The sequence below is a fragment of the Carlito syrichta genome, unplaced genomic scaffold, assembly GCF_000164805.1.
Source record: "Carlito syrichta isolate Samal-C Ts95f unplaced genomic scaffold, Tarsius_syrichta-2.0.1 Scaffold306292, whole genome shotgun sequence".
In the NCBI taxonomy this organism is placed as follows: Eukaryota; Metazoa; Chordata; class Mammalia; order Primates; family Tarsiidae; genus Carlito; species Carlito syrichta.
Window position 1 is genome coordinate 195,648 of NW_007250388.1, and position 27,019 is coordinate 222,666.

At 43.7% G+C, this 27,019-nt stretch overlaps 1 protein-coding gene across 1 annotated transcript in view; it reads left to right on the forward strand.

Annotated features, from left to right (window-relative positions):
- Positions 1 to 27,019, forward strand: part of PKD1L1 (polycystin 1 like 1, transient receptor potential channel interacting) — a 158,459-nt gene that overhangs the window by 35,175 nt on the left and 96,265 nt on the right. Inside the window, 10 exon segments of the mRNA XM_021714974.1 lie at positions 1,035 to 1,216; positions 4,209 to 4,430; positions 7,089 to 7,249; positions 8,637 to 9,005; positions 10,001 to 10,060; positions 12,376 to 12,552; positions 13,896 to 13,973; positions 15,402 to 15,544; positions 16,588 to 16,708; positions 18,907 to 19,018. Of these exon segments, the coding sequence (XP_021570649.1) occupies positions 1,035 to 1,216; positions 4,209 to 4,430; positions 7,089 to 7,249; positions 8,637 to 9,005; positions 10,001 to 10,060; positions 12,376 to 12,552; positions 13,896 to 13,973; positions 15,402 to 15,544; positions 16,588 to 16,708; positions 18,907 to 19,018 (1,625 nt within the window).

A 27,019-nucleotide genomic window follows, 5' to 3' on the forward strand; every position in this document is an offset into this window, starting at 1 on the left:
CTACATCTTCCCCAGGCAGCTCCCCATTGTGCTTCCTCTGAACATTCTCAGTGGTTTTTTGGAACCAGAGAGGGGTTGAGCAAGCAGAGGTCAGATGTGGAGTTGGGAGTTTGTACAGTTGTTTGATGGTCTTTAGTCCCATTCAGGAGACTGACCAACAGGGAACTGCTTGTGTCCCTATGAAGAAGATCCAGAATGACTGAGGCGGAGATCCAGTGAGAAAACAGCAAGTGTTAGGCCATATTTTTCTCAAAATTGCTTCAGACTTTATTTATAAAATGTTTCACTGTTTCTGAGTTTAAAAGTATTTGTCTTGCCGGGCACGGTAGCTCACACCTGTAATCCTAGTACTTTGGGAGGTGGAGACAAGAGGATTGCCTGAGCCCAGGGGTTGGAGACCTGCCCAGGCAACTTGGCAACAGCTCATCTCTACAGTAAATCAAAAACTTAGCTGGGCATGGTGGCACACAACTGTAGTTCCAGCTACTTGAAAGGCTGAGGTGGAAGGATTGCCTGAGCCCAGCAGGTCAAGGTTGCAATGGCCGTGAGCGTGCCACTGCACCCCCACCTGGGCAGCAGAGTGAGAATCCAACTAAAAAAAAGTATTTGTCTTAACTTTCATCTGTGTTTTTTGAAGCCTATAATGGGTTTTGGGGTTAGAAAGAAGCAGCTTGAAGAAAGGTAAAAGGATGCAGAACAAAAGCAAGAGAGGGAGCAATTTGCTGTGGATGGAGGCTTGAAAACTGTAAACTGTGCACACACATGGGAAGTCACTATTGTGTTCACAAACCAGAAAAATCCCACCTTTGTATGTGAACACAGACTTGGATAGGAAAATGTTCATAGGCTTGTGGATCCCAGCCACGTCTCCGATAACTCGCAGTAGGTGTTTATTTTGACAAAGGTGACTAGTTTAGTTGGAGCCAAGGATGACCTTTAAACTGGCCATTTTCCTTTCTAGTTTTCAGACAGACGTGTGGCTCCAGTGAATTCCTGCCTTGTCTCCAATTGACACCTTGCCCTTGGCCCTACAGGTTCAGATCAGAGGCAGCATGGTGCACAGCAACTACTGTGTGGGCCTGGAGGTGCAAGCCCGGGCCCCAGTCAGCGTGATCTCCGAGGGTACACACTTGTTCATTTCCAGGACCACCTTGTCACCCATCATCCTCAGGGGAACCCAGTCCTTCCACCCAGACAATCCTGGGGCTGTTCTCAGGTGAGCATCATGGCTGTGCAGCCACTTGGATGCCATCTTCTCCAGATTCAAGCTCTAGAGCACTAGGAGAGAAGTTTTAAAAATGTAAGTGCATTGACACTCATAAGTTGAACTGCTTTATGAACAAAATTTATAAGAGAATTTAGGAACAGGTGCAAGTCAAATCTCAGTAACTTTTTAAGGTGGCATTTAAAGTACTTTCTGTTTTGGAATGTGAGGTTTCAGTGTTACCATGATTAACATTCTTGGTTGGTAAGATGCCTAGATATGTGGAAGACTTGGTTGGTTTCCGAGTGTAGCATATCTCCAGCTGGGCAGTTCTCTTGCCGCCAAAGTGCCAAGGTTCCGGCCTGGGTCCTCTTCTTCTACCTGTTCCCCAGGTGGCCTCAATTAGTGTCCAGCCGTGGATTCAGCCATGATACACATGCAATATCCTCCAACACGCACCCTCTGTCCAGACCACTCCCCACTCCATTCTGTGCTACCAGAACCCCTGTATCACCTCCTCTCCACAGCCTCAAGACATCTCAGTCACAGACTCACCTTCTTTTCTCAGCCTTCCCCATCCCTGCCTATGGAAGGATCCTTTCAGTAATCAGACTTAGAGCTTCAGCAGTGTCCTCAACTTCTCTTTTCCAGCTCTCCCTTGAATGCTACCTCTGTACCTCCCCCATACATCCTGGTCTGAGCCACCAGGGCATCCAGCTCATCTCTATGAGAAGCTACAGGCTGGTCTCCACAACTCCATCTTCCCCTGCAGCCAATTCTCCGTGGCAGGGGTGGATTCTTATTTTTAAAAATTTATATTTTTAGATGCAGGGGTTGTAAATGCAGTTTTGTGGCATGGATATATTGTACCCAATCGGTAACTCTTTTTTTTAAAATAAAGATGTGGGGGTACAATTCAGGGTTAGGTACACAAACATTGATTATGCAGGTACCCTTGTTGATGAGGTATGCCCCTCCCTCCCCTAGCAGTTTCCCTCAACTGCCACCCCCTCCCCTGACAGTTTCCCATTACTGCCAAATGCTTTCTTATAGTATTATAATTATAGTTGTTCAAGATCTGCTTATGATTGAGAACATATGGTACTCTGTTCTCTGTTTCTGTGATAGATCACTGAATATGATCGAAATATGAATATGATCCAAATCCATCCAAGTTGCCGTGAAGTCCATATGTTTGTCTTTCTTTATGGCTGCATAGTATTCCATTGTGTATATCCTTCACCCCTCCACCCACCCACCGATTGGAGACAGATTCTTTTTAAAACAGTCGGAAGAGCTCACTTCATAGCTAGGCCCTCAAGCCCTCCTTTTTACTCAGAGTAAAAGCCAAGTTCCCACACTGCTGATGAGGCCAAAGTGACCTGCCCACAACCCAGCAGGGCTTCAGTTGTCCCTCTCTGCCTCCCCTGCTCACTGTGTGGCTTTCTGGGCCTTCCTGCCCATCCTCAGGTATACCCAGAGTGCAATGAGTTCCTTCTACAGCTCGGCCGTGGTCCTCCAAACATCTGCCACCACCTCCTCCCTTTGATTTGTTATTTAAACACCACCTCCCACTGAGGCCCACGCTGAGACCCCACATAAAGTGATGAATACTGTCCCGATTCCATGATGTCTTTCTCCACATCAGTTCTCACCCCAACACTGAGCACTTGCTTACTTGTTATTGTCACTATTGACTGACCACCCCCCATTGAATGTTAGCTCCAGGAGGGTGGGGCTGTTGTCAGATATGCCCCCTGTGCCTGGCACATAGTAACTTTTCAGTGAGTACTTAGTTATAAATAAATAGATAAATTGCTTTGTTTTCTCAACCTCTGAGATCACACACATATTTGCTGCATTCCTGGTATGGAATTTGGTATGTCTTTAGTCCAGTGGAGGTGAGAGCCTTCTTGGAATCACCAGTTCCATCCATGCACGTGCTCTCGGCACAGGCACCAGCTGGCTACATAACTTCCTCTCCCCCAGCCTAAGGAGGCAGAGGCTGTGTCTTGTTCATCTTTGCACCCCCGCCACATATCAGTACCCAGCCAGCATGGTGCCCCCAAATAAGAATTCAGTGTGTGGCTGCTGAAATGTGCTTAATTTGTTCCCTGGGCATAAAGAACATTCCAGTTGAAACCTGGGGGCCTTTGTTCTGCATAGCCTGTGAGCTAGAGATGGCCTTTCGTTAAGGCCTCTTTGTGCATCTTAGAGACAGAGGGGTCTAGAATGTGAAACCCGCACATTAGACAGAGAAATTCACCTTGACAAGATCAATAGCAGTTTAGACCTAGGTCGCCCTTCTGGAAAGGGCTCATGACTGTGGGATTGGCCCAGACTCTCCCTGCCATGAGCATTTCCATGACAGTATTTCCTCCTGACTAGAACTGCTTGTTTGAGGGTGTGTTCCACTAGATTAAGACCTGCTGAAGGTGGGGGATGATGCTGTCTCCCTGCTTGATCTGGATGGAGCAGCCACGTTTATCTTGTTGGATGTGGCAGTGGTCATTTTGCAGAAAGATAGAACGGGAGGAGAGATGCCAGAGTCCACCTCTCGGCCTCCTCTCACACTGGCTGTGGGACAGGGCAGCTCCCTGGGGCCTCCAGAAAGCATTTTCTACCTAAAATTGAGCTCATGTAGCATTCCCATGTGTCACATCGAGTTGTCACGAGGATGAGATGCAGTGTCGGTGAAGTGGTTGGGGGGCTGCGGCTGTGTTACTTGGGGGGAGCCAGGGATGTAAGCAGAGGAGTCCCATGCACAGGAAGGGGGTGGGAAGCAGGGGTGGCCAAGTGAGTCAGGAGGAGCCGGCTCAAGCCCAGCCTGAGCTGGAGGTGCTGCTCTACTTTGCACATTCAAGAATGAGGAACACAGCACCTCTTCCTACCCACGTGTCCCCTTGCAGGCCTGGCACCCTGGAAAAGCCCACACCCTGAACACACGGTGGCCCCTGACTCTGGCTGGTGCCCTCCTTCACCCCTCTGATGACTTCTCTGACAGGTACCACTGGGGATGCACCACCACGGGCTCACCTGGACAGCCCTGTTTTGACTCTTCCACTCCCCACCAGCTGGATGCTGGGTCCCCCACCATTTCCTTTGAGGCAAAGTGGCTCTGCGACAGCTATGACCAGTTCCTTGTGACGCTGACAGTCTCCAGTGGTGGCCGAAACTCCTCCGAGGCTCGGGTGTTTCTGTCCCTCCACCCTGACTCTGCCTTCAGGTACCACCTCCCTGCGTTCTGCACAGCTCAGCCCACAGGATCCGCTCCCAGCTGGTGCTGGCAACCATAGATGGCATCTGCTGTGTGCAGTGAGCAGTTTGGGGTTTGGCCGTGTAGGATCCTCACTGCTGAGAAGGAAGAGGGCAATGGTCAGGAAGGAGCTGGGGAACAGACCCCACTCTCAGGCTGACCTCTGGGAGGCACCTGATGACCAAGCATGCTGGCTAAAGCTGACATGATGGGGGGCTCCCCTAGTGGGTCTCAGCAGGATCCTTCCTGTCACAGCACCTGCCCCAAAGATGGGGAAGGTTCTGGGGCTTGGGCCAAAGCCAGAAGGAGGCAGAGCCATTGAGTGTCCAGACAGGGGCTCTACTGGGGCCTTCCATGCATCACAGGGCTGAGACGCTACCAGTGTGGGCCCAGCTGTGATGTCTGAGACTGTGAAGGCTGCGGGAGTAAAGAAGCTGTGACCAAAACCCCAAACCCCTGCAGCACTGAGGCCAGAGTAGCACCCAGGTCATGTGCTGCCCCAGATACCAGGGTGCCAAGACTGGGTCGAGCAGCAGGGGTGTGTGTGGGCTGCAGCTATTTCCAGCCTCTCACTCCAAGGGTTAGGGTCATTAGGTGAGTGAATAGGAGATAAAGCCAGCCCCCATGGGGCCTGGAAGCTGGTGTCTACCCAGGAAACACTGTGGGACTGACCCACTGCCCCCAGCCCTGCTTGTCACCTGGAAGGCCCCAGGCAGGTTGGACTGTTTCCATCACTGACCCCTGCAAGGAGCCTGGGCAGTTACTATCATCCTATGTGTGGGCTGGGTATGTTCCGGAAGGCTTCCTGGAGGAGGAAACAAATCTGCTGTCCTCAGATGTGAGAAAAACTGTTTTAAGCAAGACCCCCGGACTGGAATTCAGGGTTTCAGGATGACAACAGTGAAAAGAAGACTCAGCAGATAGGAAAGAGTCAGGCCATGGTGGGCCCCAAGGTTACGCAGAGCTGCTCAGGATTCTCAATAGACCCAGGCCACCTCATGTTACTTAAGGCACCGGATTTGTATTTAAAGTGAAGAAATGCCAGCACAAAGCTGTGAAGGTTGGAGCATAATTTAGATCATCAAATTTAACAAATTATACCCTTTATTCTGAAACTACAACACGCTATATACTTCTTCTCCTTGAGACAATTACAGAATTTGTTTTAAAATATTTGTTCGCCGTGTGCTAAAGTCTTTGGATAGGTATCTTTTGATCCTGTTGGGGTGGTCTGAGTCTGTGTGCCTCAGCCTCCCTGGGAGATCTGGGCCAGACGGGCCTCTCCTTGCCTGTGTCTACCCCCGCCCCCTCCTTCATCCCACTGTACACACACACAGATACACACTTCCACACATGGATAAGCTGGGCCTGGTGCCCAGTGAGGAAGCTGTGTGGCCTCTGCTGCCATGGCACCTCGGCTCCTGCACTGATAGCCGTGTACCGAGGCTATGGTTGGGACAAGGGCCACTGGGCACAAGGGCATGGGTCATTCACATGGGAAACACTCCACACCACACACCCTCTCAGAGTGTCTCTGATGGCCTTGGCCTTTTAAAGGCTCCCGAAGTCCCACAAGAAGGAAACCCATTTCACAAGGCCCAACACAGCAACCCAAGTCACCCTATGATATCGTGAAGAACTGAATTCCACAAAAATGTACTCTGGAAAGTGTTGCATCAGTAAAGAGACCAATCTGCTTCTAGCATCTATATATTACTTTGTGGAGACTGAAGGACTTGTCAGGAGATGCCATGGGACACAGGTCCTAGGTACATGGGTTCCGGGCTGTGGGTGTGGCTGTAGGCAGCCCAGGACACTGCAGCCTGGAACTGGGAGGAGACAGTCTGAGTCAGCAGTGACTTCTCTGTGAATGTCCAAAGTTGCATTGTGAACCACAGAGGTGGGCAGCTGGGAGGGTGCAGGTGGGTTTGCAGCTAGTGGAAGCAAACCCTGAAGCAAGGATATGGGGTAGTGGCTGCTCCTGTGTGGAGAGCTCGACCAGAGCCCAGGTTTGGGGATGGGGGACCAGGCCAGTCCTGGCTCTACCTTCACCTCTGTGACTTGGAGGAAGTCATCCAGCCTCTGTGAGCTCAGTAGGGAACTAGTGCGCTTGCCTCAGGATCTCGCTGATGTTGGATCATATTATGTTTGGGCAGTGTCAGCCATTCTTTTTTTTTTTTTATTTGAGTTGGTATCTCACTTTGTCACCCAAGCTGGAGTATAGTGACACACTCATGGCCACCCCAGTATCGACCTGCTGGGTTCCGGTGATCCTTCTGCCTCAGCCTTCCAAGTAGCTGGAACTATAGGCACATGCTACCATGCCCAGTCAATTTTTGATTTATTGTAGATATGAGGTCTCATCAAGTTCCCCGGGCTGGTTTCCAACCCGTGGGCTCAGGCAATCCACTCACTTCAGCCTCCCAAAGTGCTAGGATGACAGGCTGAGCCACTGAGCCCAGCCATCGGCCATTCTTTATGCACCATCATGTGGGCTGTGATATTGCTACTGAATTCCCGTAATAAAGATCCAAGGTAGGGCAATTGAAACATGCCTCACATGAACGAATGAAATCAAAGAATGCTCACGTTATTTTCCTAAATCTCAAACCCATTTTCATGTTCCAGATTCGTCTACATCTCCTGGGTCAACTTTAAAGGCACCCTTGTCAACTGGAATGAAGAACTTTCTCTTCAAGCTGTGTGTGAAGACTGTGGTGAAATACCACATGTCTCTTATTCGTGGGATCTCTTTTTAGTCAATGCAACAGAAAAGAATAGGATAGAAGGTAGAAATAATTGTTTTCTTAATTTTTCTAACTCTGGGTTATTGTGAGATTGATAAATGTTTACAGAATATGATGGGTCCAGCCCAGTGTGTCTGATCTGCCCATTAGCTGAGCTTCCTTGTGAGGAAAGAGGCGACACACTCAAGGGCCGCTTCTCGTCGTGGTGTGATACAGGAAACTGCGCCCAGCATCCACTGCCTAAGTAGGCTGTTTAGAGGACCCGTGATGCAGCTCAGTATCCAGGGGACTGTGTTACTCACAGTCTTGCTTGTCTTTCTGGTGACTGCCTGGTGAAGGATGAGCAGAGGAACCAGGGTAGAAGATTCCTGTCCTCTCTTCCACACTACTAGCTGGTAACTTATGCATCTCTAAGATTTAATTTTTTCAGATGAAAGATGGAGATTGTACTACTTCAGAGAGTGGTGATAGGGTTAAATATAAAAATGTGTGGGAGCATGCCAGGCGCTGGTGACAGACACTAGGAGCTATGGGACAGCTGGGTGTGAACCAGGAGCGAGTTCTCACTTGGTGATATTGGTGATCAGAGAGGTGGCTCTGAATGGTAAACAGAGGAGCTTTATTTCTGAGCTGGGTAGCTGACTCCTACCACAAATCTAGTGCTCAGCCCCTATTGACCTTCATATTTTTAAAAATTCCACTCACTGAGGCCATTCAAAGCTTCCATAGTAGAGCTCTGAGTACAACTGGTCTCAGCAGCCACAGAGACATATAGTACAATTGTGCCCTTCTTTGCAAGAGAGGCATTCCCAAATTCTTGTAAGTAAATGGAATTTTTCTGAATCAAAGCCCAGGCTGAGTAGAATGAAGGAGCTTTCAATGAAAACATTCAGTGCTTAAACTTAAAGCAAAGCACATGATGGCCCCTAGATTGACAGGTCTCAAAGAATCTGGCTCTCCTGTGGTCACAAATAAAAGCTGACTTTATTGAGAGGTCATGTTCATGGCATTGTTTTCCTTGCTATTTACACAAATTCTTTGCTATTTACACAAATTCTAACAACAATGGTTAGAATCGTTATACTAGATACTAACAGGTAAGGGAGTGAGGATTAAGAGAAACTCCATGTGCCCCATATTCCTTCTAGAAAACACATGAGTAACCCATGGGAGGGAGTGCATAGGATTCGCAGCCACCACCCCCAAGTGCCAGGTGATATGGCTGTGATCCTGGGTCCCACTTCCACGCTTTTGGTCCTGTTGTTGTCCAACATGCCACATCCATGCTCTTTATCTCACAAATGTAGGTTTTCAAATTCACGTCAGATTTGTTTAAAATACAGCATCTAGTAGAATCTGTAGACTTTTTATAAGCAAATATTTCATATTTTGGGTCCAAAATGTTAACACTGACAAATGTTTGCCTCAGTTCCCTTTTGCAGAATAGCTGGGCTACTGGGCTCCCTGGGACTCGGTGCCATTTTGAAGTCATCAGAGTCAAACCTGTTGTCCCTGGAGCCCAACATGGCAGATTCCCATGGGACGACCACGCCATTCTCACGAGCACCTTCACCCGAGACCCTTGGCCAGCCTGCCCTCTCAGACTTGAGGAGACTGTCCAGGGAGCCCATCGTCGGTGTCCACCAGACTCCTGCTACTGGTGACTCTGTGGTCCCAGGGGAGTCTCCTGAGGACAGGCCCCCAGATTCAGAGCCAGGGTCACAGGACAAGGGTTCTCCAAGGAGCAGCCCCTCTGAGAGAAGTCGGCCCACCCTCATACCTGTCCCTGACCTCTCTGGTAAGTGCCACATCCCTACACATTGTCCCTCTTGCCTGGGCACCAAAGTTAGCTTAGGAAGGAGCAAATGTGGTGGGTTAGCTGTGAGATCACATCAACAAGGACCTTTAAATCACAGAGTCCCCGTTCACACCCACTGTTTACTAATTTTGAGATACTCATTCGAATCTCGGATTCCTCATCTCTGACCACAGAACAATTTGAACCCACAGCAGGTTCTGAAGCTACAACAAGGCTGGTGTGTGCAGGGTCAAATGAAGTAAGAGGCAGCTTCCTCATCCTTCTGCCTGCCAATGATCAGTTGCTTCACTTTATCATTGGGCTTCAGGCTGGATGGAAATTATTTTGGTGCTTAAAACAAAAAAGAATGAAGATAATAGTGAGAAAAGTTCTGGCCTCGCACCTGCCTCTCCCTCACTGTCCCTCGACCATGGCGCCCTTTGATTCTGCTGCTCACATAGGTGGTGGTGCTCTGTGCCTGGTATCCCTTGTCGAAGTCACGCTCCAGGGCTCTGAGCCTCAGGTTGGCTGGGAGGATGGACCCCTGTGAGCATCTCAGCTTTCGGGAGAGAAGAACTGAGAGGGCAGGAGTGACACTTGCAGCAGGGCATTCTTGCTTCCATTTCTGTCCTCCTTAGAGAAAAGAACCAGGCATTTTCTCTAAAAAAACAGTAAGACCCGCTTGAAGGGAGGACAGGATGCTGGGTGTGGGGCAGAGAGCCATGTGAGGGCCTCAGTTCTCCAATTTATTACAGGTTATCCTTAGAAGCCACACACCTCCAGCTCCTCCTGAGTGCTTGGGGCAATAGCGTCTGCCTTGCCCAGCTGTCTTGAGCTGAGGTGATGCCTCCGCTGTGGGTATTTTGTAATCCACAAAGCAATATACAGATGCTAGAAATACATCAGGGACAACATGATCTATCAGGAGAGTCGGTGTTAATTTCAGGGGAGTCTGAGTTTTAAAGGAAACATTATGATTTTTTCCTCTCGTATAGATTTTGAAGCCTATTATAGTGATATCCAAGAAGCAATACCATCCGAAGGAAGACAGCCAGGTGACTGTGATTCTCAGATTTTTACCTCCTCCACTCATCTCTCCTTGACACGCTTTTCTGCAATCCAGATTTATTTCATGTTTTCCTCACATCAAGGCCACCGAGAGCTCCACAGAGACAGCGGGGAAAGTTTACACTCTTTTGCATGGCACAGTCGAACCCAACCCTTCATTTTGAGCTCTTCTGCCCCTCTCATACCACATACTCCCCAAACCAGAAAGTAGCCCCTGGCCCATGGGTGGGCTTTCCAGCTCTTCCATGACTTGGATGTGGTGTTGTTTGCCAGAAATGCCTCCCTCTGGGTCCTTGGCTTGGTGAGTTTCCTCCTTTCTGAGCTGGTTTGATCTCCCTTTCTCTAGAAAGTCTCACTCAGTCTTGTAACAACCCCTCCCTTCAACACACACATCTGCTCAGTGTATTTATTCCCAGCTATGTAAAGCAGGTGACACCTGGCACTCATTGTCTCTTTCTGTGTCTTTCTCTTCTACTCTGAGACCTTCCAGGAAAGCTTCCATGGCTGGTTTATACTTGTGTCCCCAGATCTACTGCAGTTCCTTGTCTATTGGCACTCAGTGAGCACATTGTAGAACAAATTGATGATCAGTGAATTATTTATTCATCTGTCGAGTGAACAGATGAATGTTCAGTGAATGATTTCTTTGTCTATCAAATGAATTGGTAAATGACTTATTTGTCAAGTGACTAGATAGATAAATGATGAGTGAATGATTTATCTATCAGCAAACAGTGGCTGATAAGTGAATGATTTCCATCTCTGATTTGCTGCGGTGTTTCCTTGACACCTCCTCAACACCCTCCAAATCCATGGCTTCTCTAGCCCTCTCCTTGGTCCTTCCTGTGCATTGCACTGTTTTTTGTGAGATGTTAAGTCAGGTGCAGCCACAGAGGAGACAGAGAAAAGCAAGACAAAGCTTATTATACTCCCAGGTTCTAGAGACAGAGGCCACACAGGGCAACATGGGGAGGTCAGAAGGCAGAAGACAGGAGGGAGGGGAGGCTTAAACCAAGGTCGTTATTGGCATTTCCATGAGAAAGGCAGGACCAGGCCAAAGCAGGGCTGGGTGAATAGTTTAGAGTCAGTTTGAATAACTTCAGCAGACCCTGGGCTATAGGGTGGTCCCTAGTTCCCTGGGATGATTAAGGCAGAGGAATATTGCAGTAGGGTTCTGGACTGGTTAGTTTGCATATCCGAGCATGCTCCAGGCTGGGTGCTTCTAACTCCAGGATTTGGCTAGACCCAGGCCAGGAAGGGCAGTCTCTCATTGTTTTGCTTTGTTTTAGGATATCAAAACATCATAATATACAGAACACTAAAAAATATTTACCATAACATGCAGTTCTGATTTAGGACCCTTATTCACGCTTGAAGTAGGCATTTAATAAATACAATGGAATGAGTGAAGAACAGATGTGCCTTTATGTCACATCGTAGAATTACTCTTCCTCACAGGAATAATTTAAACTCAACATTTAACTGTTTTATTATTATATTTTGCTTAAGTGACCTTATTTGAAGTCTTAAATTAGCCTTCTTGCCCTAAGCAAAGCCCAACTTTCCTTCCTTGCCTGGGCCACACAGTAGCCCTTTGACTGGTCTCTACTTCTGTTCTTGCTGCCTGTAGTCATCTCACTACACAACAGTGCTCTTCTGACCACAAAGCAGGCTTCTGTGACTCCCATGGCCAGTCCCTCCCATGGCTTCCCACAGCACTCAGGTCAACAGCCTGTCTATGTAGGCCCAACATGATGTGGCCCCTGCCAATGCCTCTAACCAAGTTCAGAGCTTCTTGGGCCTCTGTCCTGACCACTCTTTAGAGATGCCCTCTCTGACCACCTCTCAAAAGGACTTGCTTTCCATTCCCCTGACTCTCTGCCTCTGCATGCCCTGCTGTATTACAACTGATAATTACACTGATCATTGCCTGACTTTGGTCATTTATGTGTTTTCTTGTTTATTTTTCTGATTCCCTCACTATTAAATTCCAGATAGCAAGGACTTCATTGATCTGGTTCACACTGCATCTCCTGTTCCTAGACTAGTTTCTGGATTTAGTAAACTGTAATAAATACTTGTTGAATGAAGGAAGGAAGGAAGGAATATGCTATTGGGCCACTGATTATATTATAACAAAGTACATCTCTTGAATAAGTTTAGTGGCTGGAGACATTGTTTTAGATATGCTGTATCCAATAATGGTAGAAATAGTTTATTAATATCAATATTGAATCATTAATTCTTTAAGATCATTGTGATTTTTTTCTTTAACATCTATTGTCTTGGTTTCTCTTCTTAGGGAACTCTACCAGCCTTACAAGGTCAGAACCAAGTCTGAGTGCCGAGGAGAGCCCCGGTGATGGGGATAACCTGGTGGACCCCTCCCTCCTGAAGAGCAGAGTCGAACCTGTCCCCATGATCGACTGGCCCAAGGCCCTTGTGGGCCAAACTGTCTTCCAGGGCTACACCTCCTCAGGTATGGATACCGTCTTTGTACCCTGTGATTTGTAGCTGTTGCGGAAGATTTCGAATATCAGCCCTCTATTTCTTCTGTGACTTTTCATTTTAAAAGATGAGTATTTGTTTTGCTTTGTTTTTTTGAGTTGGAGTCTCACTCTTTGTTGCCCAGGCTGGAGTGCAGTGGCACACTCATGGCCACTGCAGCCTCAACCTGCTAGGCTTAGGCGATCCTTCCGCCTCAGCCATAGATGAGTATTTGTAATTGTGTTACCTTCCCTACCTATGCTTGTCCCTCTGTGACTACAGTCAGGCTCTTTTAACAACAGTAGAGTTAGCATCTGTCACCACCAGGAGCTCCCTGTTTGCAGACCACAAGAGAAGAGAGGCACTGCCCACTGTCGCAGGTTCTGTGAGCCCAATTGCCTCAGTGTACATGCCTCTGTTGTGACCTTTTGCAGGGCAGATGAGTTATGTACATGAGTTGACCAAAATGAAGCTGTTCCTGAAGAACAGTTGCATTTCTAACCAAGCATTCCTGAGTCTCAAGCAATTCTCCACCTCAGCCTCCAGAGTAGCTGGGACTACAGTTGCACACCACCACCTCAGCCTAGACCTGCTGATTTTGCTCAATTTTCTGGTTTGCCACCTTTCGAAGTAATGCATGTGACTGTGTTGTCCCTTTAAACCTTGGGGAGGATCTGGGTTTCACACTATTTTTAGATGATTTCCTCCTTATCCCTTCCTTGGAACAGTTCAAGAAGTACCGTTGTAAAATTTTGATGTTTGAACTCTGCCCTGTCTAGATTGCCAGTCTTGCATTTTGCACCTCTCCTGTTTTCAGTGTAAGTAGTGCAAGGTCAGCCTCTCTCCGCTAAAGAAGTGATCTCGTCACTACGATCAGTTGTTACACACAGGTTAAGAATTTACCATAACCAATATTCTGAAAAGACTTGAAAAATTGCCTTTAAATACCTTAATCATATTTTATAGACAAACCAAATTTGTGAAATAGCCAAAGCAAACACTGTACTTAACTGTAAACATATAAAATAAGATCTTACTAGCACTCTCTTGTTGCACTGGAACTTAGTAACATTTCTGAGCCAGGAATGACTTGTCCATCCATAGCATGGTTTGTATTGGGCAGGGAAGACATGAAGATGGACTTTTAGCTCTTTATGGAAGGCTGGTAACCACCAAACTAGTGGCATTTCCAAGTAGGAATGGCATGTCTAACTAGTACCAGTTTTACTTCCACCTCTAATAAGGGTAGAACCTTTTCCCAAAGACACTGTCTGACCTCTTGGCCTTCAGAGTCCACTGACCATCACTTCCAAGCAGCCATGTCCTTTTCTGTAGGTATCACAGAGCAAACAGTGACAGTCAAGCCCTACTCACTGAGCAGTGGAGAGACATATGTCCTACAAGCGTCTGTGGGTATGTTACCCTTTTAATTGGAATTGGTGCGGGGGGGGGGAGAACCATAGGGCTTTGGTTGTATTCATATATTTTTCCTGGAAATGACAGTCACTGATCCCCATGGGCTCTTGCTCCCATGTCCGTCTTACTTCACCATCATGATTGCCTACTTATATCAGAGGACAGGAGAAGGAAGCCTGCTGTGTCTCTATGAATTTGCTCTTCCTTAGGGAATTGGGTGCAGGTTTAGATTGGAATAAAAACTGAGCAGTTGCCTTTTAAAAATTGCATGTGCATTTTTTTGCTAGACAACTGGATAAGGTGATTTCTTATCTGTAAATCTATTCGTGATCTCTCTTTCTATTTAAACCCCAAGAAGGTGCTACTGATGTTGTTTTGTACCATCAGTGTTTGTTCAATTCACCCACACTTTACTCTTTCCAGTGTTCCACGCTCCTTCTTGCATTTCTACGATTCAATCTGAGATCATCCTTTTGGATAACTTATAAATATCTCCTCCCATTTCTAGAGATTTTTAGTTCCATGTAATAAGCACAGAGGATTTAACAATTTATATCTACAGATAGATTTGGTTCAGCAACCACATTTTGCATTAATTAAAACATATCATGAATTTCCGTATTTGCATTGTGTGAACTCTCACATCACCCAAGGGAAAAACAGGAGGATCACTTGCTTCTGGGAACTTGGCAGGCAGGGCTCCATAAGATCCCCAAGGGTCTCCTTGATTCTTACTGTTTCTGAAAACATCTGCTTGCTGTTTCCACAGCTGTGTTTAGCAACTAAGCCCTGCATTTCTGCTTTGGGCACAAGAGGGACAATTTGCTTTTGTTTCAGCCTTGCCTTTGGCTAGGCCTTTTTCTCTTTTGCCTCTGAAATTTGTCCAATGGGCAAGTTTCAGTTTCTCAGGTAGGACATACTCCTTACTGGTGCAGGAGACACCTGAGGGCCTTTTTATGGCCCACAAGACCCAGTCAGTGTTCTTGGTTGGCCACTGAGAAGTGAGCTTGGGCTCCAGGTCTTCCCCAGTCCCCACCCCCACCTCCTGTCCCTCTGCCTCTTACTCCCATACCCCTGCCTCCTGACCATAGTCCTCTCCTCTGGTTCCTGTGTTCTTCCAATCATACCAGGCCACTTTGTCATGTTAAGTCTTTAACCGGTAGTTATTTTGATCAGAATATCCATTCTTTCCCCCATATCCCAGTACAGGACTCATACCCCAAGACTGCTCGCTCAAATATGTCTTCTTTTGTGGAAAGTTTCTGATCACTCAAGCAGAATTACTTACTTTTTCCTCTTGGATTTTGCTTTTATTATAAGAGCCCACTTTGAGAACCCGTGCTATAAGGTTTGTGCTTTAAAAACTTAATCCCATGTGACATAATTCTCCATCATGGATGAAATCTGTTTCATTGTTCTCTTTAGCTTCGGAGCACAGCTTACTTGGGAAAGCTCAACTGTACTTGACAGTCAACCTAGCTCCACAGGACGTGGCCTGTCAGGTGCAGCCCCACCATGGTCTGGAGGCACACACCGTCTTCAGTATCTTCTGCATGTCAGGAAAACCGGTATGTGGGCAACCTCATGTCTGTCCTGAGGGGCCCAAGGGCAACTCTCTGCATGAAGTGCTGTGGAAATGTGAAGTATCCTTTCCCATGTGTGAGGAAACCTGGCCTGAAATTGAATGTTGGAAAGTTGCTTAGGCGTGAACAGCACCGCCCACCCAGTAATGAAAGGAGTGCAAAGAAGCCCCCCAGATCAGAAGGTTCAGAAGGAGATGAGGACCCACTCACCAGGAGATGTCACAGGGTTTCACGGTCCCACAGCCTGGTCAGAGCAGGGGCCTCCATTAACACTGCACCTGAGAAACAGGCAAGGGAAAGAGGGGGGATAATTCACAGTGAGGAGGCCGACCCCTCTCCCCACCCAGGACGCGTCTCTAACACAAATTTAACCTCATTCGCCTTATGTCGGCAGTGGAGAAGGCTTCTGTGATTTTCTTGCTCAGAGTCGTATGAGGATAAAAAAGAGAAGATGGGTTTAAAGAGATGGATGCTTTGTGTGGCGGCCAGGGCAGGAGCCTGTCACATTGCGATTCTGGCACTGCCCTCTTCATCTTCCCCTCAGGAACATCAGCCTGTTCCTGCCTTCTGCCCTGCCCATGCTGCCCTTTTCTTGGAAACCTGTCCTCAGTAGGGGCCAGACCCTGGCCTTCACTCAAAGCACTTCCTCCCTCTCTCCCGAGCTGTCATGCCCAGCAGTGGGAAACTGAGGTGCAGCTGAATCCCTACACCCTGAGATAATAGTGGCAGTTTGATTGGTGACTGTCAGAAGGTTCCAGGGCAAGGAGAGCACACAGACCCCAAGAGAGGAAAGCTGTGTTGTGCAAGAAACCCTTTGGGCTCCTGCACAGAATCCCTGGAGGGGAAGGAGACCCCTTACATGGGCTGTGCAGCTATGATCACTGTGTAGCTGTTATTTGTCCTGTTCTTGGCTTAGGAACAATGTCCTCGGGTGCAGTAAAGGTTGCAGGTGTTTGCATATTTATTGTGATGTCATGCAAAGCATGTTCACCTATACTATTTTTTGCTCCCCATGGATCGGATTGTAGGACTTTCATTATGAATTTAGTTACCAGATAGGAAATGCCTCCAAACACACCTTGTACCATGGGAGAGATATCCAGTATTATTTTGCGTTGCCAGCTGGTGAGCCCTTGGATAATTACAAAGGTAAGTCATAGTGCCAAATGGGGCTACTGGCTGTGCTTACATAGGGTTCTAAACCTTTTTTCCTGGTTTTCCATAACTAAAAATCATTAAAGCTATGTGTCTGTCTGGAACATAAATTTATTTATTCACCTTGATAAGTTTGACACTTTTAGTTTAGGTCGAGTACCTACTTTTTAGTGTAGAAGAACATATTAGTAATATTATCAATAAACAAATTTGTTTGTTTGTTTGTTGTTAAAGTTTTAAAACAAAGTTTATTAGAGAGAAAATGAGAAGGACAAAGGAAGATTCATGGCAGAAAGACCTGCCGTGGGCAAGTTTTTCGAAGAAGAAAAACTGCCAATAAATAAATTTTTTATATCTTAATTTTTAACTGAAATATAATGTAAAGGATAAAATGGCAAAAACAATTTGTATATAAATTAAATAAGACAGAGACACTTCTTATTTACTAATGGAATATGTCATATCTGGTTAATCTTTCATTTATTACAGATGAAACCAAATCAAGGTACTCCCCCAAGGAAGAAAATAAAGGGGTAAAAGAAAGTCGAGCTAGCATGCTATAATCGCAAAACAAAATTAATCCCATTGTGCCAATAACTTTCTGCTTTGACCCTGCTCCTGAGGGGAACAGTTCTAAACCGGGTCTCAGGAACTGGCCTCAGCTGAGCACATGAGAGATGCAACCATTTAGGAAAGTATTTCCACATGAACAACCCCAGACTGGTTGAATTAAAATCTCTGGGGGTGACTTCTTTAGTTTTAGTTTTTAGACTTCTGAATGATTCCAATGTGCAGGCAAGTTAGAGGGTCACTGATCTAGAAGTTTCTTTGATTTGGGCTGGTAAGATGATTGCAGCCTGAAGTCTGAACTAGTTAATCCACCTGATTTATTTAGATTTCACTTCTCCTTTACACCCAGCTGAAATGTTGTCTTCTTGGTGAACCCTTGCCTGTCACCTCCTATTAGAAGCACTTCTATCTTCTTCTAATTTCAAGTCAATTAAATTGAATAAAACTTCTGAGAAGGGCATTTTGGGATTTTCTCAATCATGCTATGACTTTGTATCACAATGACTTTGTACTTCTCTTTGATCTTGAGGTTTCTTGAGGTCAAGCTGCATCCAGGATATGTAGAACCTGGGCTGGGCAGATATCCAGATAGAAGGATTTGGGGGCAGGGCCTCAGATCTGTGTTGGGAGAAAGAATTTCTTAGAATAAATGTATAGAACCAAATTTTAAGTCACAGTCCCAGAGCAGTGTCAGGGTTAGTGATGTTACATTATTCACAAGCATGATATTTGTTTATAATTGTCAATATTAGTATGATTAATCCTATGAATATCTGAATTTAAGATTTAGAAGAGGGTAAACATAAGCAAAGTCAATATAATATAATAAGTACTTAATACATATCTTATGTTGTCCCATCTTTTGCATGAACGAATATGTCGGCTTAAATGGAGTCTTCCCTAAAATTTACTTCTTTTAGATTTTCTGTATTGATCCTTAGGACCAACATTATCTGTGGGAGTATTTATTAAAATTACAGCTTCTGGGTCCACCCAATGTCTACTGACTCAGAATTTTGGGGGGAAGGTGGATCCCAGAATTTGCTTGTAGACAATTCCTGGTGATTGAGATGTGTCTATGGGCCACATCTTAAGAGGCACCAAACTCCAAAATTAGGTCCCTGATCCCTAGCGCTGGGTTTCAGGTTGAGTATGTTGCTGTGAAGACACCCAGGGTGCACCTGGGCATTTGTCTTTTTTCGTGGTTCATGTGACGGTACTTGTGGCCCTCACCAGCTGACTATCACCTGCACCCAGAGTCTCATTGGCAGTTCTCGTCACCACAGCCCTGGGCCCCAGTCATGTGAAAGAATCCCTGAGTCCCCAAAACAGGTATTAGGATTTTCATAAAAGTGTCTTCTGAGTCAGAATTCATATTCACTTTTTCTCTAAACCTGTTAAACTGCTATATATCATTTAGAAAATAGTCAACATGCAACCCCAAGCCTTAACAGTCCATTGCAGAGTGTATTTCACTCCCTGGGCTCCCTGTGGCCCCCAGGTCTGACCTCTGTTTCAGCACTCCATGTTTTAGTAGACTGGAAGATGCTGTTCATGTGTGAAGAGGCATTTCTGTAGCCCACATGTCCAAAATGACCCTCCTCTGGCATGTTTCCTTACAGTCAGGCTTTCCACTGAGATCACAGACGGCAAAGGCTCCAAGGTACAGCCGTGCACTGTGGTGGTGACTGTACTGCCCTACTACCATGGGAATGACTGCCTGGATGAGGACCTGTGAGTAACATGACACACACACATCCTAGAAGGTGCTCATATTTCCTCAGGAGATGACTTTCTCCCGAGTTGTTGACTAGTGCCAAGAGTGGCAGGAACTCGTGTCTCAAGATGAGCAAAAGAGAAGATCAGGGCTCTACCCCTGCAATCCTGCTAATTCATATGTGCGTGGCATTTGTGCAGGTGCTCCAGAGCCTATAAAGCACTTTCTTATTTTTTAAAAACAGTTGTATTGAGCTATCATTTACATACCACATAGTTCACCCATTCAAAGTGTGCAATTCCTTGGCTTTTAGTGTACTTACTGAGTTGTGCAACTTTCTCCATGATCCAGTTTTAGGACATTTTCATCATCCCGTGAAAACCTTGTACTCATCAGCAGTCACTCCCTTACCCCAGCACCCAGGTTTCTTTGACCAGTCCCAGACAACCCCTAATCTACTTCATGTCTACACATTTGCCTACTCTAGGAATTTCATATAAATGGATGGTACAACAAATGATCTTTAGTAGGTTCTCTTGTAAGTTAGCATATGAACGTTTGTGAGTTTCATCTATGTTGTAGCAAGTATCAGTACCTTTTTACTGCTGCATAATACTTTACTGTATGGATATACCTCATTTTGCTGATTCATTTATTGGTTGGTGAATATGCAGGTTGTTTCCAATGTTGAGCCACAACAAATCACACTGCTATGAACATTCATGTGCATGTTTTTGTTTGTTTGTTTGTTTTTTGAGTTGGAGTCTCACTCTGTCGCCCAGACTGGAGTGCAGTGGCCGCTCCCGGCCACCGCAGCCTCAACCTGCTAGGCTCTGGCGATCCTTCCGCCCAGGCGGGTCTCAAACCTGCGGGCTCAGGTAATCCACTCACCTCGGCCTCGCAAAGCACGGGATTACAGGCTGAGCTACTGAGCCCGGCCCATGTGCATGTTTTTATGTGGATGTATATTTTCATTTCTCTTGGGAAGTTATCTAGGAGTGGAATCACTGGGTCATAGGGTAACTCTAGGGTTAGCGTTTTGAAAAATAGCCAGATTGTTTTCCAAAGTGGCTATGCTATTTTATATTCTCACCAAAAAATGTAAAAGGTTCCAGTTTCTCAGCTTCCTAACCAACACTGGCTATTGTCTGTTCTTTTGTTTATAGCTGTTCTAGTGGGTATGAAGAGCTCTCTCATCAAGGTTTGGATTTGCATTTTTTGTTGTGATTGATAGAGTTGAACATCTTTTTGTGTGCTTTGTATATCTTCCTTGGAGAAACATCATTTTTCAATTGGGTTGTCTTTTTATAACTGAGTTGTAAGAGTCCTTTACATATTCTGGATACAAGTCCCTTATTAGATGTAAGATTTTCAAATATTTTTTCTCAGTCTGTTGTTCTTTTTTTATATTCTCAAAATTAAGTTTTAAATTTTGATTAAATCCATCTTGTCTGCTTCTCTTGCACTCTTGGTATCATATCTTAGAAATTATTGCCAAGACCATAAAAATTTACCTCTGTGTTTTCTTTTAAGAATTTTATAGTTCTACAGTTCATTTTAAGGTAATTTTTGTGTGTAGCACTGCAACTTCATTTTCTGCGTGTGTACATCATTGTCCGGCACTATTTGTTGAAAAGATTATTTTTCCCCATTGAATTATCTTGGACATCTTATTAAAAATCAATCGACTATAAATGTTAGGGTTTTTCCCAGACTCTCAGCTCTATTTTATTAATCTAGATATCTCTCCTCATACCAGTATTATGCTATCTTGATTACTATCGTTTCCATAAATTTTGAAACTGAGAAGCCTGAACCCCCTAACCTTGATCTTCTTATACAAAACTGGCTATTTCAGGTCTCTCATACATCCATATGAATTTTAAAGTCAACCTGTCAATTTCTGCAAAAACAAAACAGCACAGGTATGGTACAATGGTTCTGTTGCTGGCTGCCCTCCCGACCCTTGCTTTGTTTGGGTAGGCCAGGACTCCAGATATCTGCTGAAAAGAATATATATATAAATATATCACCAGTTGGGGTTTTTTTTTACAGAATTTGTTGAATCTGTAGATCAGTTTGGAGAGTATTGCCATTTTAATGAAATCAACTCTTCTACTTTATGAATATGTCCTTCATTTAGATTTTTAATTTCTTTCAACATCCAGTTTTCAATGGGTACATCTTATGCTTCTTTTTAAAATTTCTTTATCAGCATTTTATTCTTTCTAATGCTATTGTAAATTTGCTTTCTTAATTTTATTTTTGAATTTTTTTGCTAGTGCAATACAATTGATTTGATATATTGATCCCATATTCTATTACCCTGCTGAATGTACTTAATAGTGCTCATAGTTTTTTAGTGCATTTCTTGAGATTTTCTGTATATGAGATCATGTCATCTGTAGCTAGAGATAGCATTACTTCTTTCTTTCCAATCTCGATGCCTTATATTTCTTTTTCTTGCCTGATAATCCTGACTACAGCCTCCAGTTCAATGCTGAACAGAAGTGGCAAGAGCAGAAATCCTGGTCTTGTTTCCAATTTTCAGGCAGAAGCATTCAGTCTTTCACTACTTTGTGTAAGTGTTAGCTACAGGTTTGTTAGAGATAACCATTATCAGGTTGAAGATGTTCCCTTCTATTCCTAATTTCCTAAATGGCTTTTGTCTGTTTTTTTAAATTATGAAAGGGTATTGGATTTTGTCAAATGCTTTTCCTAGATCTATTGAAATGATTATTTGATTTTTGTTCTTCATTCCCTTAACAAGGTCCTATGGTTTGAATGTTTATTTCCTCTCCGAGATTCATGTTGAAACTTTATCTCCAGTGTAACAATATAAAGAGGTAGGGCTGATAGGATATGATTAGGCCTTGAGGCCTCCACTTTCATAAATGGGATCAGTACCTATAAAAGGGTCCCTCTTTACTCTTTCATCCCTCCCACTGTGTGAGGACACAGCATTCAACCCCTCCAGATGATGCAGCATCTCTGCCATCATGGAAGCAGAGAGCAGCCGTCATCCGACACCAGCCCTGCCAGTGTCTGATCTTGGACTTCCCAGCTCCAGAACTGTGAGAAATAAATATCTGTTCCTTTTTTTCCAGTCATGGAATATTGTTAAATTGTCTAGATTTATCTTGTTTTTAATTTTTAATTTTAGAAATGTGAGGTACAATTCAGGGTTAGATATACAAATGTTCATTATGCAAGTTCCCTTGTTGATGAGGTGTGAATTTCTGTTCTTTATTCATTACCCAGGCAGTGGTATTTTGTTATAGCAGCATGAATGGACTAAGACATAGGTTATATTAAATTTATTGATTTTCGTATGTTGAATCATCCTTGCATTTCAGGAATAAATTCCATTTGGTCATGCTGTATAATCCTTTTCCAGTGTTGCCAGATTTGGTTTCTACTACTCTATTAAGGATTTTTGTGTCTATGTTCATAAGAGATATTTGCCTGTAACTTTCTTTTTTCTGTATTGTCCTTGTTTTTTTTGCCAGAGTAATACTGACCTCCATCAATTTGGTAGCATTCCTTCATCTTCCAATATGTGGAAGATTATGTGAAGAATGGGTATTAATTCTTCTATAAACATTTAGTAGGAATTACTGGTGAATTATGTGGGCTTGGATTTTCTTTGTGAAAATTTTTAAGTGACTATTTCAGTTTATTTACTACTCAGATTTTCTACATCTCTTTTAGTCAGTTTCAATAGTTTGTTCCTTGTTAGGAATTTTTCCATTTCATCTGCATTCTCTAATATTTTGACATTTAATTTTTATAGTATTCCCTTATAATACTTTTTATTTCAGTGTGATTAGTAGTGATATCCATTTTACTCCCGATTTCAGTGATTTAAGTCTTCTTTCTCTTTCTTTTTTTAATGTTTGTTTGCTTTGTCAGTCTAGCTAAAGATTTGTCACTTTTATCGTTCTTTTTTAAAAAATCAGCCTTTGGTTTTATTGATTTTTCTGTTTTGTTGCAGTTGTTTATTCTCTTTTTCATTCAGTTCTGTATTAATCTTTATTCTTTCTTTCCTTTTGCTTGCTTTGGATATAGTTTGCCATTCTTTTTCTTGTTTTCTAAGATAGAAGGTTATTGATTTAGCTTCTTCTTCCTCTTCCTTCTCCTCTTCCTCCTCTTCTTCTTCTTCTTCCTCTTCTTCCTCCTCTTCTTCCTCTTTTTCCTCCTCTTCCTCCTCCTCTTCCTCCTCCTCTTCCTCTTCCTCCTCTTCCTCTTCCTCTTCTTCCTCCTCTTCTTCCTCCTCTTCTTCTTCTTCCTCCTCCTCCTCCTCCTCCTCCTCCTCCTTCTTCCTTTTTGAGCCAGTTTCTTGCTCCATCACCCATATCACCCAGGCTACAGTACAGCAGTGTGGTCACAGCTCACTGCAATCTCAAATTTCTGGGCTTAAACCATCCTCCTGCTGGACCACCACTCCCAGCCTTGATATCTTCTTCTTTGTAGGCATTGATAGTTATAGATTTCCCTTAAGCACTGTTTTAGATACATCCCATGTGTTTTGAAATGCTGGTGATTTCATTCATTAATCCCAAAATATTTTGTAATTTTTGTTGTAATTTCTTCTTTGAATAAGTGATTATTTAGGAGTGTGTTGTTTAATTTTTACATGTTTGTGAATGTGTCAAATTTCTTTTTATCTTTGATTTCTTTTTTTTTTTTTGAGTTGGAGTCTCACTCTGTCACCCAGACTGGAGTGCAGTAGCCGCTCCTGGCCACTGTAGCCTCGGCTCCTGGCCACTGTAGCCTCGACTCCTGGGCTCTGGCGAACCTTCCTCTTCAGCCTTCCGAGTAGCCGGAATTACAGGCGTGCGCTACCACGCCCGGCTAATTTTTTGATTTATTGTAGAGATGAGGTCTCGCCTGCCCAGGTGGGTCTTGAACCCGCGGGCTCAGGCAGTCCACTCACCTCAGCCTCCCAAAGGCGCAGGATTACAGGCTGAGCCACCGAACCTGGCTTATCTTTGATTTCTAATTACTTCCATCATGGTCAGAAGATATACAAGTTTTTTATAGCCTACTGTATGGTGTATTCTAGAGAATTTTCTTTATGTACTTGAGAAGACTATGTATTCTGATATTGTTGTGTAAAAAGTACTATAGATGTCTGTTGGGTCCAGTTGATTTATAGTGTTCAAGTCTTAAATATCCTTGTTAATTTTCTGCCTAGTTTTTTTATTCTATTATTAGCAGTATTCATTGTTTTTGTTTTTTTAATTTTGTATCTGTCCCTTCAATTCTGTCGGTCTTTGCTTCATGTATATGGGACCTATTTTTAGGTTCCTATGTATTTATACTTTTTGATCTTCCTGGAAAATTGTTCTATTTTAATGTTAGAAGATGTTGCTCTTCATTGTTACTTCTGTGTTTGTCTATTTCTTTTTGTCTGATATGAATATAACCATTCTGGATGCTTGATGATTACTGTTCACATGTCTATCGTTTTCTGTCCTTTTATTTGCAACCAAGTTTTCTCCTTGTATGTTTCCAGTAGATGGCATATAGTTGGATCATGTTTTTGTACTCATTCTTACATTCTCTGCCTTTTGATTGGATTGTATGATCTATTCACATTTAATATTATTATTGACAGGGTTAGATTTATGTATGCCAGTTTGCTTTTGTCTTCTGCATGCCTCATAATCGCCTTGTTCCTCTGTTCCTCCTTTACTACCTCCTTTTATCGTAACTGAATATTTTCTAGTGTGCCATTTTAAGTCCTTTAATGATTTTTTAGGGCTTTTAAAAAATATGTTTTCAGGCTGGGCTCGGTGGCTCAGTCTGTCATCCCAACACTTTGGGAAGCCAAGGCGAGCAGATTGCCTGAGCCCATGGGTTCAAGACCAGCCCAGGCAACTTGGCAAGACCTTGTCTCTACAATAAAAGTCAAAAATTAGCCAGGTGTGGTAGCATGCACCTGTAGTTCCGGCTTCTTGAAAGGCTGAGGCAGAAGGATCACTGGAGCCCAGATAGTTGACCCTGGGGTGGCTGTGAGTATGCCATTGCATCACTCTAGCCTGGGCAACAGAGTGAGACTCCAACTAATATATATATATGAGCATATATACAATATATATATATGCTCTTTGGCTTATAATATGCATCTTAATTCACTAGAAACTATTGCAAATATATTCTAACTTAATTTCAGCAAGTTGTAGAAACTACCTCTGTTTAGATTCATTTCCTCTTCCTTTTTGTATAATTATTGTTATGCCTATTAAATCTGTATATATTACAAACTCAACAACACAATGTTATAATTACTGGTTTATGTAATCTTCTGTCTTTTACAGAAACTAGACAAGAAAAAAGAGTACAAATATATTTTTAGAAGTGTTTTTATGTGTATTCATCTTATTTCCTATTTTTCTTTGTCTTCATATCTCCCTGTGGCTTAAAGTTACCACTAGTGTCATTTCCTTATTCCTGCATAGCTTTATTCCTATCTCTCTTCTTTGTGCTATTATTGTACTACATTTCTATGTGTTATAGGCCTACTGGTACAATTTTATAGATATTACTTTATGCAGCAGATCTTTAAATAAGTAAAGAAAAGAAAGAAATAGAAAAATGTAGTTTATAAACTAAGTTATGATGTTCAGCATTTCTCTGAATTGCTATTCATATACTTCCTACATTTTTCTTTTCATTCTTTATAATCCCTATTGCTCTGTCTTCATTTACACAGAGTCTTTTCTCAAATTTATTTTTCCCTCCTTTCTTCTTTATTTCTTTTGGAGACAGGATCTTTTTCTGTCACCTAGGCTAGAATGCAGAAGCACAGTCATTTCTCACTACAGCCTCAAACTCCTAGGTTTAAGTGATCCTCTTACCTCAGCCGCCTGAGTAGCTAGGGCTACAGACGTGTACCACCATGCCTGACTAATTTTTTAAGTTTTTTTTTTTGGTAGCGACAAGGTCTTTCTATGTTCCAAGGCTGGTCTCCAGCTTCTGGCCTCAAGGGAGCCTCCTGCCTCAGCCTTCCAAAGCACTGGGATACATATTACATATCCTCTCTTTTATTCTGAATATTGTACATGTAACTCTAGAATTTTCATTTGATTCTTTTTATAACTTATACATTTATAGTTTCTATCTCTTTATTGATATTCTTTATTTGATTAGTCATTGTAATAACTTTCTTTAATTTTAACAAAATATGGTTTCATTTGCACATATTTGTAATAGCTGCTTTGAAGTCTTACTAAATCCGACATTTGGATCCACTAAAAGGCAATTTCTTTTGTGTGCTTATTTTTCCTGTGTTTGAGTCATACTTTATGTTTCTTTGGATATCTCATAATTTTAATTTGAAAACTGGAAATTTGAGATAATATATCGTAGCCACTCTGGATATTTGGCCTACCCCTTTTTCTGGGCTTATTGTCATTGTTTTTGTCTATTGTTCATGTTATTGACTGGGCAAGACTAATTCTGTGAAGTATATTTTTCCTCATTTTGTAGCCTGTGATGTTTCTGCTCAGATTGGTTTGTTTGTTTTTGTCGTTAGACTGGCTTCCTAGGGTCTGCATACGTCACTTATTGGTCAAGGGTGCTTAAGCATATGTGTTCAGAGCCTGTAAAACACTTTCTAATTATTTAGAAATTTATTTCAAATTACTTTACTTCTTGCAATGACCCTGTGTGGTGTGTTTAGATGAATATTTTTGCTTTACACATTTGGAAACTGACGCTCAGTTATTATGTTAAATGGCGTCATTTATGTCATCCAGCAAAGAAGCTGCAGAGCAACTAGCCTTTGACCACATGCATAAGACTCTTTCAAGCTAGGTTCGGTGGCTCAGCCTATAATCCTGCGCCTTTGGGAGGCTGAGGTGAGTGGATTGCCTGAGCCCACGGGTTCGGACCTGCCTGGGCAGGCGAGACCTCATCTCTACAAAAAATCACAAAAAATTAGCCAGGCGTGGTAGCGTGTGCCTGTAGTTCCAGCTACTTGGAAGGCTAAGGTGGAAGGATTGCCAGAGCCC